The sequence below is a fragment of the Clytia hemisphaerica genome, unplaced genomic scaffold (assembly GCF_902728285.1).
Source record: "Clytia hemisphaerica strain Z4C2 unplaced genomic scaffold, Clytia hemisphaerica genome assembly, whole genome shotgun sequence".
Taxonomy (NCBI): Eukaryota; Metazoa; Cnidaria; class Hydrozoa; order Leptothecata; family Clytiidae; genus Clytia; species Clytia hemisphaerica.
Genome location: NW_027104048.1, coordinates 811,074 through 825,121, shown reverse-complemented (window position 1 = coordinate 825,121; position 14,048 = coordinate 811,074). Strand labels below are relative to the sequence as shown.

Below are 14,048 nucleotides of genomic sequence, written 5' to 3'. Positions count from 1 at the left end.
ACGTGTTTATTTTTGTGAAATTCAATAGAGTACCTCTAAGGTACTAAATACTATTGGTTAGATCAGCTGCAAGCTTATTTTACAATAGTTTTTTTGAGTATTGTTAGGTTGACAAATTTTGCCTTAGTAATGCTCTACCATGGGCATGCCCGGTGCAAACCCTTTAGCCTAAGGCTTTCGACCGGTCATGAAAACGCCATATTCTATGTCAAGTGAGGTTAACTCTCAAGCAAAGCTATCCATTTGGTCATTGAAAGATCCTCTATTGAATTTCACAAAAATAAACGTGTCTGCGTGGTCCTGGAATTTTTGCTGACGTCAGCAATTATGTCATTTTCGGTCATTTTTCAAACAACCTTCCCCAATAACTTTTATTGGCTTCATTTTCAGATATAGGTTGTAATGTTTTTCTGAACGGACATGAAACATGCTTTCCAACGGTATGTAACATGACATACTTTGGAGAAAAAGATTTTCATTTTAGCCTGGAAACCTATTCTGGTCTGTAAATTACACAAACAGGTGTTAATTTTTTAGGTCTGAGATTTAAATCCATTTTTGACCCCTAAACTACCATTGTGCAAAGTTTCATGCTTTTATGCCTTTGTGCACAATATTTGCACAACTAGACCGTACTAATTATCAATTCACTCTTTAACACAGTTTATTTAATCAGCATTGTGGGAAGGTTTCGAGATTTTCAAACATTCTTTTACCATGTTATAGGTTAGTCAATACTTAACTATACAGGTTATTTTGGTAAATCCACTGATACAATAATTATTATATTCGCCTTGGATAATAGGGCAACAACTCACTCTGTTATTTTGAAATAAGCCAGTTTATAAATGTAATGATAAGAAACATGACATAAATATTTCGAGATTATGCAATCTTTTAAGATGGAGTCGGGGTACTTGGGCAAAAATGAGCACTGCGATGTACCGCTGGTCAAGGTACCTTATCTCCATGAGTCCCAGGTAGGATCACGAAGCGCGCAAAAAAAGATAAATCAGTCCCTCGAAGGGTAATCGGGGGAATTCAGGGAAGTGTGGTAGATTTTGCAATATCCATTGAGAAAATAAAACAATATACCCTACTTCAATTAAGGAATTAAAGTCTTTAGTGGGAAAATCATCTCTCTTAGAGAAATTCCTAACATTTTCTTTACCGACATATAATCAAATTTAACAAAGTTTTGCTGCATAGGCGGAATCGGAATATGTAAAAGAACCGCAAACAATATACTTTAACCGGATTAAATTTCGCGAGATTAAATTTCGCGAGCTAAAAAAAATCGCGAAATTTTCTGGATTTAATTTCGCGACTCAGAGTTTTGAAATATTTCGCGTGGATTTAATTTCGCGAATAAGCCAGAAAACAGCTGAAAATAGCCATTTTTTTGCCATAAATGGAGACTTGGAACTAGTTTCTACGCCAAAAATACAATTTTAAAAGTTTTGTGGTGGATTTAATTTTGCGAATCAGGAATCTCACGCGTGTTCGCGAGTTTTAATTTCGCGAAAATGGCAAAAATTCGCGAAATCGCGAAATTTAATCTCGCGAAAATTAATCCGATTAAAGTACTAGGCACTCCTGGGTAAGTACGACATAAACGTACCCCTTATTATACCCCCGTGTCACAGACCCGCTGGGAGCCCAGCCTCACTGGAAAGATTGACCATTGACAAAAATTTCGTCGCCGGTAGGAAAATACCTTAGAATTTCAGCTCCACTTGAAAATTAACTTTTATTTCATCCCCATTCAAAATTGCACTTCAAAACCATTGCCACTAAATATTTTAACCTTCGAACGAAGGAATTTCTAACCCTATTGGGATTTCAATTGAAAAAAGTTCCACCGGGGGTGAAACAGGGGTGTCTTATTCTGGAACGACTAATTTTTGCTGTAGATTAACAATAGGATGAGAAAGAAAGGACAATTTTAGGCCAAAGCGCCAAAAACAAGAACAGGCGAGTCCCAACAACCTCCCAGCCTGACACACAACGTTGTTTCAATGTTTCTCTAACGTTCACAACGTCCATTTAACAGTAGATTAACGTTGAAACAACGTTGTTTGCCAGCTGGGATTTTACTGCTGCTTCTACACCGTCAATTTAACTCTAACAAAAAATACCAGGTAAATGGACTTTCATGGATTAGGAAAATAATCAAAAGTTTTTTTAAGGAAATCTATAATCGGATCCATCCGAGATCGGATTAACTACAACCCTAGTTTCACTCTTAGAATAAAAGGCATTAAAGCAAAGCAATAATTGACTGTGTTTTCGGAAAAGTTGAGTATTCTTTATCTTATTAGCACAAAGCTGGACGACAGTGTTTTCAATAAATACCCCAATATCTATTCCAGATCCTATTTAAAACATTTTTTTATTGTTCTTTTCTCTTTCCTTCAAAGCCGTCTTTTATAGTTCTGATTAATTTAAAACAATCAGTTTTTAAATATATTTGTCTTTGACTCATAGAAAGTTTCTTAGTTGACATCAGATTGCAAGAGGGTAGCAACAACGAAGAGATCCAACTTAAAATGAAGTCCTTGATTGTGTTTTTATTTTTGGTTATCTCACTCGCAAAAGGTAAGGGTGTATTTTTTTTAGGATGGACCATTTATGTATTTTCTATTCCTAAATAAAAAATCATCCAGTTGGGAGCATTTGGGATGATTTATTCCTGATCCTCTTTGAGTTTAAGTCTTTTTGAACTGAGGATGGTAGTATGTTAATTTGATGTTATAAAATTTTAATTTTTCACGGAATGTACTTTTGATGGCTAAGCGACAACAAAAACTGTCAAAATTGGTTCAATCACACAAAAATAGCAAAAATCTTTGAAATCAAGATATGGCCAAAATCTTGATTACGCTATCACACGCCTGCGTCAGTGATCCGGTCAGTTCCACCCGGTGGATAACCCGTTGAAGAGAATGGCTGAAAATTGCCCAATTTTAAGCCATAGTTGGATATTGACTGAACCCGTAGTTTAGCGAGCTAAACGACTAATTCAGATATAGTAGAAATAAAGCAAAAAGTAATGGAGGGAACAAATTTTAGTTTATACAAACTAAATCCCGTCACAATAATCGAATTATCATATAACGCCTATTCTAATGTATTACACGCAATATAAACGAATCCACTGAACCCGGTAAAAATTAATCAAACTTTTCCACCCCTGGGCAGAATCTGGAAGTTTATGGTCATACCCGCCAGTCATTGTTATCATTAGGTAGGTCAACCCGGTAAAAGTTATTGGAATTCGTAGTCATATACGCTTGTCATTAATTACATTATGTAGGTCAACCCGGTCAAAAATTCCAGATTTAGCGGCGAGCAGCCTAGTAAAGTAAAAGTTTGCCTTAATTTTGTATCCGCCTTCTCATCGACAAAATGTCACTGTCTTTTCCCTAGTGAAAAATTATCTTTCTTAAAATCAGACCCGTGAAGTTTTTTAATTTTCATAGTCCCCTCGGTGGGTTTTAAAATGCCACCCGGGGTTATCAAATATGGTCATCCCGCAAACTGAAAATTTCGTTTAAAGTAACCAGCCCTAAAGATATATATATTTTGTCATTTTTCTTTCAGGTAATGTATTAAAAGGACCAGTAAGTACAATACATTGTTTTCTTCAAATAATTCTTGTTATCATTTACTTCACCAATAGAATCTATCGTTTTTTTATCATGTGATTTTTGCACCTGCAACATTACTCTTCTGTGCTTAAAATTACTTTATAATGACCCCCCCCTTTTTATGACTTTTTGCCTAAAAGTGTCAAAAACCTTCATTTTCTCAGGGAAATTCACCAAAACCACTCCAATATCACGTAATCATGACCCCCCATTTTATGATTTTTCTTCCAAAATTTTATCTCCCCTGCTTATTCTCCCCCCTACAATTAAGCACAGAAGAGTACCGTTCTCAACCTCAAAAATAATTCAGTCGCAGTCGCACTAAATTTAGGCAATATTTGAAGATATTATATAGCTATAGTCCCTATAGTGAGCTGGTCGTCACCCAGCTGACACACAACGTTGTTTCAACGTTCATCTAATATTATATGGACTTTGTGAATATTAGAAAACGTTGAAACGAAGTTGTGTGCCAGCTGGGCAATCAATTTCTCTGATAGCACGAGGACAGCCAAGTTATACTGCCTATTTTGGTTGATAAATTCAGTGCGGGGATCTCGATTCAGATTTGTCTTTTCAGTGGTGAAGAAAGGAGTTCTTTTGACAAAAGTTTTTATAGCCTCAGTTTTCTGTCAATTTTTATAATCCTAGTGCTGTAAAGCATACGCACTTTTTCTTTTATAAGACTATACTTTATACAAAATTAATAATACTTTATAAAAATATACATAAGAATATTTATGATGAAATTGACCAAAAATTTAAAAAATGCTAGAAAACCACCATCATGAAATTCGGCAAAAGAATGATCATTTTATAGCTTTATTACCTGTAAATTGCCAGTTACCCCCTTCCAATAAGGTTCATCACTTTCACAAAAATGCTATATCATGCTTCAGGGTATGTATCACGCATGTTAAGTTCAGGTTGGATGCAACTTTTCGATCGTAGCTGCCAATTACCGCTCGGGTATTTTTTTTTTCATTTTACCACCCTAAAACCGTCCCAGTCTTTTTTTCTCACCTAGACAATAGAAAAAGGTGTTAAAAAAGGATTAGATCGAGTTTAGGGGGAAAAATGCCTGCGCGGCAATTGGCGGCTACACTGTCGAAAAAGTGTATATTTGAAGATGATTTTCCCAAAAAGTTAAGAATATCCATCATGAAATGGAAAAACACCATTCTAATAATTAAAAGCATGTACCTAATAGCCGTCCCCCCCGCTAATTAATTTCCACCCAGGACATTCTTATTCCAACCCCCCCCCCGCTTATTAATTTTTGGGAAAATGTTTTTTAAAGTTTCTTCTTTTCTCCTAATTCTGCTGTATCAGCCTCCTTTTCAAAAGTTTTCCACCCAGGACATTTTTATTCCAACCCCCCCCCCCCCCCCGCTTGTTAGGTTTTGAGATTTTTTCCAACCCCCCACTTATTCTAATCCCCCCCGGCTATTAGGTACCCGAGAGTAGTTCATTTTTTACCCATAGTGCATTTCACCTATACAATGCATTTTTTACTCATAGTGCGGCAGTTTGGCAACCAAATGCTACAATGATCTCTTATTCCGGGGTAAAGATTTCATTGTCTGCGAAGACTTTGTACGATGCGAATATCTGGAGGATGGCAATATACCACGAGAACAATGTGTCCAGAGGGTAATTATCCGATATATTAGATTGGGGATTCAATAGATTGCTGAAAAAGAATGAAAGTCGGCCTGAGATATGCTTCATACCTTCCAATACTCTTGTCTCCCGAATAGACGCCCCCTGCTAATTGTTAAGAGAAACAAAGCCATCCCCCTAAGACCCCCCTAATTAAATTCGAATAATTCAATATTTTATTACAGTGTAGATAGACCTTAAACTTGTTAAAGTTTTCATTTTTGTTAGTATTGGTTCTTATTTTACGTGTTCATTTCTTTTTTTTTGTTGAAATTGATATCAGTTAAAAAAAAATGCTGTCTTCAAATTACCCCCCCCCCATTATATTCCATCCCCACGCTAATTAGAATTTAGAAAACTGCGTTCGCAGACTTACTTATCGCTACTTAGGATAATTTATCGGTATCGGTAACCTTTTTTTTCAGTGTGCAGATATAGCGATAGATTGTGAAAAACAATACCCCTATTGGATGTGGTGGCTCAAATTTAAGCGAACTGCTTGTGGTACCAATGGTTATAAATGCTTGAATGGATGTAAACAGGTGGGTAGCATATTTTTAATTCATTCTTTATATTTTAGCTGTCGAAGCCTCTTGTTTTTCATAAGAACTACATAAGAACAGACTTCGAGGGCAAAATATTAAGAACAAGTTAAGAGCATTTAAGGCTTTGCGGACCCTAAAACACCTACTTTCTTGGAAAAATGAACAAAAATACTCACAAAATGGTGAAAATAAGAACATGTTGAGAACATTTAATCCTGTTCGTACTAGGGGGGGGGGGGGTGTTTCTGTTTGGTAGTGAAACTATTGTTAAAAGCTCCTGAAATAATACAGCTTTTGGCATGAAATTTTCCGTAAATTCATAACTTTTATTTAGCTTCAAAATAAAAACGAATTTGACACCTAAAAATTTTCACACCTTGAGCATGATGACATTTATGACAGTAAGGTGTCACAAAATTGACACATTTCCCTTACCAGTTTACCTTTTATGTCAAATATATCGTTTAACCCGTAATTTCTTGAATATTTAGGATAAAATAAGCATTTTAGACGCAGGGAACTTTTTTCTAAAGCCTTTGTTTGAATACAATAAGCTAGTTATAAAAACAAAGGAAATTTTCGGTTTTTGCTCACTTTGGGCATGATGAGTGACGTCATCAAAAAATATTTTGTCAAAAGTTACCTTATATAAGAATCTTGTGTTTCAAATTTCATCCAAAAGAACAAATAGATCAAATATAATGGTGTGGTGCAGGAACACCCCCTAGTTTTGAACCGCCCCTTAAAGCCTAGTATGAATAAGTTTAAAACTCAAAAAGCTAAGAACATCCGAAAGCTTCAAAATTTTGGATATTCTTATAAAAAACGTGTTTTTTATCCGTCGAATCCTCTTGTGTTCTTACATAGTTTCTTATTATAAAAAAATGGACCCTACGTGGGAATCACTTTTTCAAAAATTTGCGAAAAAAATGTCCTTGAATGGAACTAAAATTCCCAAATTTTCTCAGATTTTCTACTTTTCCCCAAAATTTTCCAAAATAGGCACCATACGAGGGCCTGATTTTTCTATTTTGGTGTTTTTGCGACCCTACCTGGAACTAGTAAAGGTTAAAAAGGTACCCTGACCAGCGGTGCATCCCCGTAACACATTTTACCCTATCCCCCCCCGGTGAAAAACACATTATTTGGAAGTGAAGATTGAAATAAGCACTGGTGGGTGTTTTCGAATGATGATCGTTTCCCTTTGAAATTACATCTTCAAAGCAATTCATTTTGTCAATTCTTTAGAAACATGACAGCGCTGGACGAAAAAGAACGATGCTTAAAGATTTCGGTCAATTTGAAGAACAAAAAAGAGGTCTTTATGAAGATGCGAGAAGAAACAGAAGAATGGAAACCAAACAGCCACAACATGACGACTTCAATGAATATTATGATTTCGCATTTGACAAATATTAAATTATTGTCGAAAATTTTTTGTACATTGTATCCTTTTGTTATCGAGCACTATTTTCTTCATCGTTCTCCATGATTTCATTTGAATTTTTTGTGCACGAAAGTTTTTATTTATATCGGGTACTATATTGAAGATCAGATTGGGTTCAAAAATCTGGTAATGTCGCGCACCATGTCAATTATTTGTTCTATCTCGAACCCAAATTAAGAATTCATTGTCTCTTTTTGTCGCACACAAGACCACGCCTTTCCAGTGGGGTTCCAGTGTGACACTACATACCTATGTATCAAACCCCAACTTTTAAAAATTATTTGACGGACATCAATTTCCATTTTCCGCGCGGAAAACTTGTATGCTTAAAAAGCGTTCCATTCTCCCGCCAAAACTGATTCTAAACGTTTCTAAAATGGCGGCTGCGAACAAGAGCATCTTATTGAAGAAGAGGCCGGTCTTAGATAGTAAGCATCTTATATTAAAGAAGATTTTTCAATTTGAGACATTTTGAGAGCGGAAAAGGTAAAAAGTTGGATTGGCCACTTTATAATCATTTAACTGACTATCATTTTAATGGTGTTTACTTTATCTTATGTAGAATTTTTTGTAATTATTTTCTTGTAACTTTTTCCAGGATAATACATTCTTTTTTATAAGAATGGTGTAAATCCATTTCATCATGGATATTCTTAACTTAACTTAAAATATTATTTATAGCATCCTTAGGTTAAGATCTTAATCTTAATTTTTTGGCCATTTTCATCATGGACATTCTTGTATTCTTATATAAAAAGCGTTGAATGTCCGTTTAAGGTCTCTTTTAGCTATTAACCACTTCAGTTGTAAAGAAGCTTGCATGCACTGCGGCGGTAAGTTTTAAGTGGAAAAATTTCTCAGAAAAAGGTCAAAAGTTTTCATTTTTGATTCTTAATCTCAATAGATTTGTTTCCACAAAACCATTTCGACTGCTTAAAAAAATTCACAAGCATTGAAAAAAGTGATAAACCTCCTTTATCTCGTCATATATCCGCAGCATATTAAATTGTTGAGCAGTTGAGATGGTTTTGTGCTCAAAAAAATAAGAGGATACCTTGGTGAAACTTTCAATGCGAACCAAAAAAATAGAACACCTGGAGGGAGCATTACTAAAAAATCATGGTTTTTTCGTGGTTTTGGTCAAATCTTTTCCTAAAAAATAGCTTTTATGGTAGATTTTTTCGGGTATCTTTAATTTCAGCCTTTCATTTTTTCATCTAAAAAAGTTATATAGACAATTATTAAAAAAAAGTTATCAGCGATTGAAAAAATAGTGAAAATTCCGTAAAAGAGCAAAACTCACTTAGTTTAAGCAAACTGAGTTGCTAGCTCACCCTTTTTAAACAAAAAATCGTCGTTATGCCTCTGCAGTCAAGACGCGATTTCAAAGGGTTTAATGTTTTAAGTCTTCTGAGACAGGTTTTTAGTATCATTATTGTTTAAGTTAATTAATATCATTGCAATGATATATGGATTGTGTATTTAAATTTGATGAATTAATTGGTCTACTGTAAAGTCAGTAATCCACTTAAATTAGCTCTTGTTTTTCCTTTTATATAAGGCACTTCGAGGGCATGTATGAGAGAACAAAAGAGCGAGGATAAGCGGATCAGGAAACACAAAAGATTTTTCGGTTTTCTCCTGTGTTGCTGTGAGAAAGGGATGTTTAGGTCGCCCCAGCTGGCACGCAACGCCGTTTCAATTTTTTTTGTTCTAATGCTCACAACGTCCATATAATGTAAGATGAACGTTGAAACAACGCTGTGTGTCAGCTTGGTGGTTAGCTAATCCTTGATGGTAAAACCGTAGTAATATATAATGGACCATTGTTTTTGTTTCAGCGGGAGCAAGAAGTCCTACTTCCACGTTATCTTATATCGTCACCAAATGGGAGATCAGTAATGGTAGAAAATTAATCATTTTTTGCATAATTCTTGAGTCTAATTAGGTTAGGACAAATAGAATTATTCAATTCTTATGTACTTAGATACTGCACCGAAAGCCTACAAAACAAATAAATAAAAATATATTCAACAAAACATCTTGTATGTCTCACAAAGATTTTTAGCTGATAAGAGAGCAACAGCTGGTAAGAGAAGTGATGGAATCAAAGATGAAGTCTTTGATTGTACTTTTAAGTTTGGTAATAACATATGCAAAAGGTAAAGAGATATTTAGGTATACTTTTGTCAACAAACACTAGGTTTTCCTTCCCAGCTGACACACAACGTTGTTTCAACGTTGAAAAGTCATTCTTCATCGCATTCGCCTAGGTGTCAAGGAACCCTAAAATACTAAAATAATGTGCGGATGCAAAGGGTTAAAGTATAAACTGTTTGAATGGCTTTTATCAAGCACCTTTGAAACTCCTTAACTAAAATATATCCAAAAGATGAGGTAATATTGGCATGTTCCATAATGTGGATGCGTAATTTCTATGGACACTTGTCTTTACGCACACCCTGAAAAAGACGTCAAAACAACGTTTTTCTAACATATTCATAACGGTCATTTAAGTCGAGACAGCGTTCTATGTTTGCTGGGTACTTATTCAATTTTTAAATCATATCATCTGATTTTTCAGGTATTGCAGCTCAAGGACCTGTGAGTAAAATGCAATTATTTCATTAAACATTAAAAAGTTTATTTTCAACCCCTTGCATTTTATTTTAAAGCTGAGAAATTAAAATTTCAAGTAATGGTAACAATTCTTCAGCCCCTACTCTCGGATACCTAATAGCCGCCCCCCCGCTAATTTGTAATTAATTTTTCAAAAATTTTCTACCCAGGACATTTTCATTTTAACCCCTCCGCTTATTCTAACCATCCCGGCTATTAGGTACGCGCTCGGGTGAAACAAGGCATGTCCCAAATATATTTTGCGTGAGCGCACACCGCTTCCCATTATTCATTAACTTTCATATTTAGCTCATATCGTATCAACGAGAGGATTTCGAAAAGTGCTGGGTCAAAAATTTACATCAAGCCAATCTCAAGATATCGGTCAAAAACTGATTTTGACGTTATCAAATACATGGAAAAAACACGTCAAAAAGACAATTTAAATGACGTCATTATTGAAAAAAGGCGATAATTCCGATTAACTTAATACAATCAAAGCAGAGTTTTGACTGGAGATGTAAATTAACGATTCTAAAATATTTCATGAAAAAAAAATTGAAAATTCATGATGACGTCAGCATTTTTTGACGTATTTTTATTTTTCCCGACAACAAATGACGTCATTCAAATTTTCTGAAAATTTTTGAACAAATATTTCAGAATCATTAATTTACAACTCCGGTCAAAATTTGGTGTTGATTGCATTAATAAAATTGAAGTTATCGCTGTTTTTCAATAATGACGTCATTTGAATCTTACTTATGACGTGTTTTTTCGATGTATTTTATAACGTAAAAATCAATTTTTGACCGATATCTTGAGATTTGCTTAATGCAAATTTTTGACCCAGCACTTTTCGAAATCCGCTCGTTGATATGATTCTTTTGAGCTATATATGAACGTTAAGGAATAATTGGAAGCGGTGCGCGTCACGCAAAATATATTTGGGACATGCCTTGTTTCACCCGAGCGAAAGTAAATATTGACGAATGTGCACGAAATCTATTATTCTGTCCATTAGGGAAATAATTGTGAATATTTCCCATAGTGTGGTGGCTTGGGAAGCAAATGCAAGACAGATCTGTTTTCGGGTGCAGATTTCAATGTTTGTGAAAAATATGTGCGATGCGAATATTTGGAGGATGGCAATAAACCACGAGAACAATGTGTCCAAAGGGTGAGATGATAAATTTGTAGCCTATTTTGTTAGGTCATTAGCTCATTGCCTATAGCCAGTGTTATCCCTTTGTAAGCGCTGTTTTTTTTGAAAAAGTTAAAATTGTTTGTTTTTCCTCTAGTATTTGGATTGGAATTTTCTTGGTTTTACTAAATTTAATTATAAACTGTACTGAGAATTTTAAAACTGTAATGCACTTAAGAGATGTCCTATACAAATCTTTTTATAAGAACAAACAGTATAAGAACATAAGGCTTCGATGACCATACATACTTAAAAACATTTTAAGGCTTCGTGGTCTCCAAAAGGCCCTATTCCTTAGGAAAATACACAAAAATACTCAAAAAATGGCGAAAATAAGAACAAGTTAAGAACATTTTTAGGCTTAAAACTCAAAAAGTTAAGAACATTCTAAGATCCAAAAATTCTTATAAAAATAAACTGTATATTAGAATCTAGTTTATACGTAAGAAATCTCAGCGCTTTTGAAATTTTAGAGAAGACGTATATATTCATCAACTAAATGTCTTTCTTGTTTTCCAGTGTTCGTATACGGCGATGGGATGTGAGAAACAATATCCCGTTTCGATGTGGTGGTTTAGACCACTACGAATTGCTTGTGGACAGACCGCCTACGATTGCTTGAACAGGTGTAGACTGGTGGGTGTTGTGGCGTCAAAAATTTGGCGCCCTTTAAAAGATATTCTGTTTTTTTAGTGAGGATTGGAGTGGAGTGTTTTCTGCGCCCCTCTCACCCCAATAACAGAGTTATGCAAGAAAAATTATTTATTCCCAATACAATGCAATGCAAAAGAGACTTATGAAAGGCAACCTTTTTTGTAATTAATAAGGGCTTTTTTACGTTTTAATGATCGCTGCCTAAGCTGGGTTTACGGAATAATTACCATTTTCCTATTTACCCAGCTGGCACACAACGTTGTTTCAACGTCCATCTAACGTTATATGGACGTTATGAACATTAGATAAACGTTGAAACAATATTGTGTGCCAGTTGGGTATCCAGGAAAACATTCAACATTCTAGATTATTCTATTCTAGATTATTAAAAGAAATTTTGTATTTCATTTTATTTATAAAGGTTCATGACAGTGTCGGACGAAAAAGAACCATGTTTAAAGATTTCGATAAATTTAAAGAACAAAAAAGAGATCTTTATGAAGATGCGAGAAGAGACAGAAGAATGCAAACCAGACGGCCACAACATGACGACTTCAATGAATTTTATGATTTCGCATTTGACAAATATTAAATTAATTGACACCATGACAGTGAAATTTTATCATTATAACAACTATATTCTATGCTTGACTATTTTAAAAACCTCTGTCTAATAGCCCCGGTGTTTGTTTTTCCATCACTGGGGATGAAATTTTTTATAGAAACCCCAATGGAGATAGAAGTTCTATTGTTCCCTGAACAAAAATTGTAGCGGGGATGGTTTTGAAGTGCAATTTTTTCCATTGAATTTCAAGTTGGGATGAAATCAAAATCAATTTCCAAGTGGGGAGAAATTGTAGGGTTTATTTTTCCGGCGAGGACAAAATTTTGGACAATTTTCCAGTTGAGTTGGCGGGTCTGTGACACAGGGGTGTTTTTAATATGTTTTTATTTTCTAAACACTGTTGCACTGTATCTGATAGGCTGAAATGGCTGACTACACTAATTTTCATCCACAAATAAATAAACTTTACTTCAATACATGCACCTGTAAACTTTCAAATATTAATCTGAATTGTATCCCTTTAAAACGCTGATGACTTTATCACAGAAATGCCATACTTTTGCTTGAGGTATGTATTACATGTCATTTCACTTTTCAATACCTCTCGAGGCAACCATGCCACAATGACTGCTCTAACCTTTTTGATAGACTGAATGATGCTGATAAGTTGCCTGGTGTAACAGCAGACTCTGTGTTTTGGCTTTGCTTGAGCTTACTACACCCCCTTTTCACAAACCAGGTAGAATTTTTTCAGCCAATAGCGATAAAAATGACGGACTAAAAATCGATGGGGATTGATGCTCCCATATTCTTATGACTAAGGATTTAATATCATTTGTTTTCAATTCAGAAAATTCAGTGGGGATGGGAAAAATAGCATAATATTTTGCAGTGAGGATTTGGTTTATTTGATTATTTTCAATGGGGACAAAAATTGAGTATGATTTTCCACCGGAAACGATATTTTGGCCAATTTTTCCAGTGGGAAGGGTTCCCACTGGGTCTGTGAGAAGGGGTGTCACACTAAAAATCCATACCAAGTAGATCCCTTTCGGAGAAAAAAAAAAGAGAAAGTGACCAATTGTTGGAGGAATTTCTATTTGTTTTTCAATATCAATAAATCCTCGAATAAATAAATTCATTGGTAAATCCTTTTATATTTGGCTAGGCTGTTTCAAAGCTGTGCTTAATACTGTGATTAAAAAATGCAGTGGTCTGCTTTGCAGAAAGGTGGTGTACAGCTTAAAGTCAGCTACATTATTCTTCCCCAGTGACAAGACAATTCCCTCCCGGATAATTACTCAAAGGACATTTGCTCCCTGGACAATTACCCCTCAGACTATTGCCCCTGGACAATTGCCCCCCCCCCCAGACAGAATCTTCTTCCCAGTTTAAAACTTTAAAACTTTCATTTCAATGCAGCAAACAATTATTAAATAAACAAATTTGTAAACATTTTAAACATTTGAACACAATCCAAACATGTTTGTACTTTTTAAACTTGTACAACTTTTTTATTGCAATTATTAATCTTATTGGTTTCGTTACGTAGTATATTAAAAAAAAGAGGTTAATGTTGAGGAAAATACGGGCTAATTTTTAGCAATTTATGCTGCGAACGAAGTGTGTGTGAATTCGTCATATGTTGTCTGGGTCTCAATCGAGTAGGGATTGAGTTGTACTGATTAAGTTTGTAGAAGAT

At 34.9% G+C, this 14,048-nt stretch overlaps 2 protein-coding genes across 2 annotated transcripts; both read left to right on the top strand.

Moving 5' to 3' along the window:
• Nucleotides 1-2,473: 2,473 nt before the first annotated feature.
• LOC136811928 (uncharacterized) lies at nucleotides 2,474-7,446 on the top strand. Its single transcript, XM_067068538.1, has 5 exons — nucleotides 2,474-2,598; nucleotides 3,604-3,623; nucleotides 5,172-5,303; nucleotides 5,738-5,854; nucleotides 7,106-7,446. The coding sequence occupies exons 1-5, from the start codon at nucleotides 2,550-2,552 to the stop codon at nucleotides 7,274-7,276; spliced, it is 489 nt and encodes a 162-aa protein (XP_066924639.1). The 5' UTR covers nucleotides 2,474-2,549; the 3' UTR covers nucleotides 7,277-7,446.
• Nucleotides 7,447-9,247: 1,801 nt separating this feature from the next.
• LOC136811927 (uncharacterized) lies at nucleotides 9,248-12,390 on the top strand. The gene is made up of 5 exons (XM_067068537.1): nucleotides 9,248-9,466; nucleotides 9,889-9,908; nucleotides 10,975-11,103; nucleotides 11,647-11,763; nucleotides 12,203-12,390. The coding sequence occupies exons 1-5, from the start codon at nucleotides 9,406-9,408 to the stop codon at nucleotides 12,371-12,373; spliced, it is 498 nt and encodes a 165-aa protein (XP_066924638.1). The 5' UTR covers nucleotides 9,248-9,405; the 3' UTR covers nucleotides 12,374-12,390.
• Nucleotides 12,391-14,048: the final 1,658 nt, after the last annotated feature.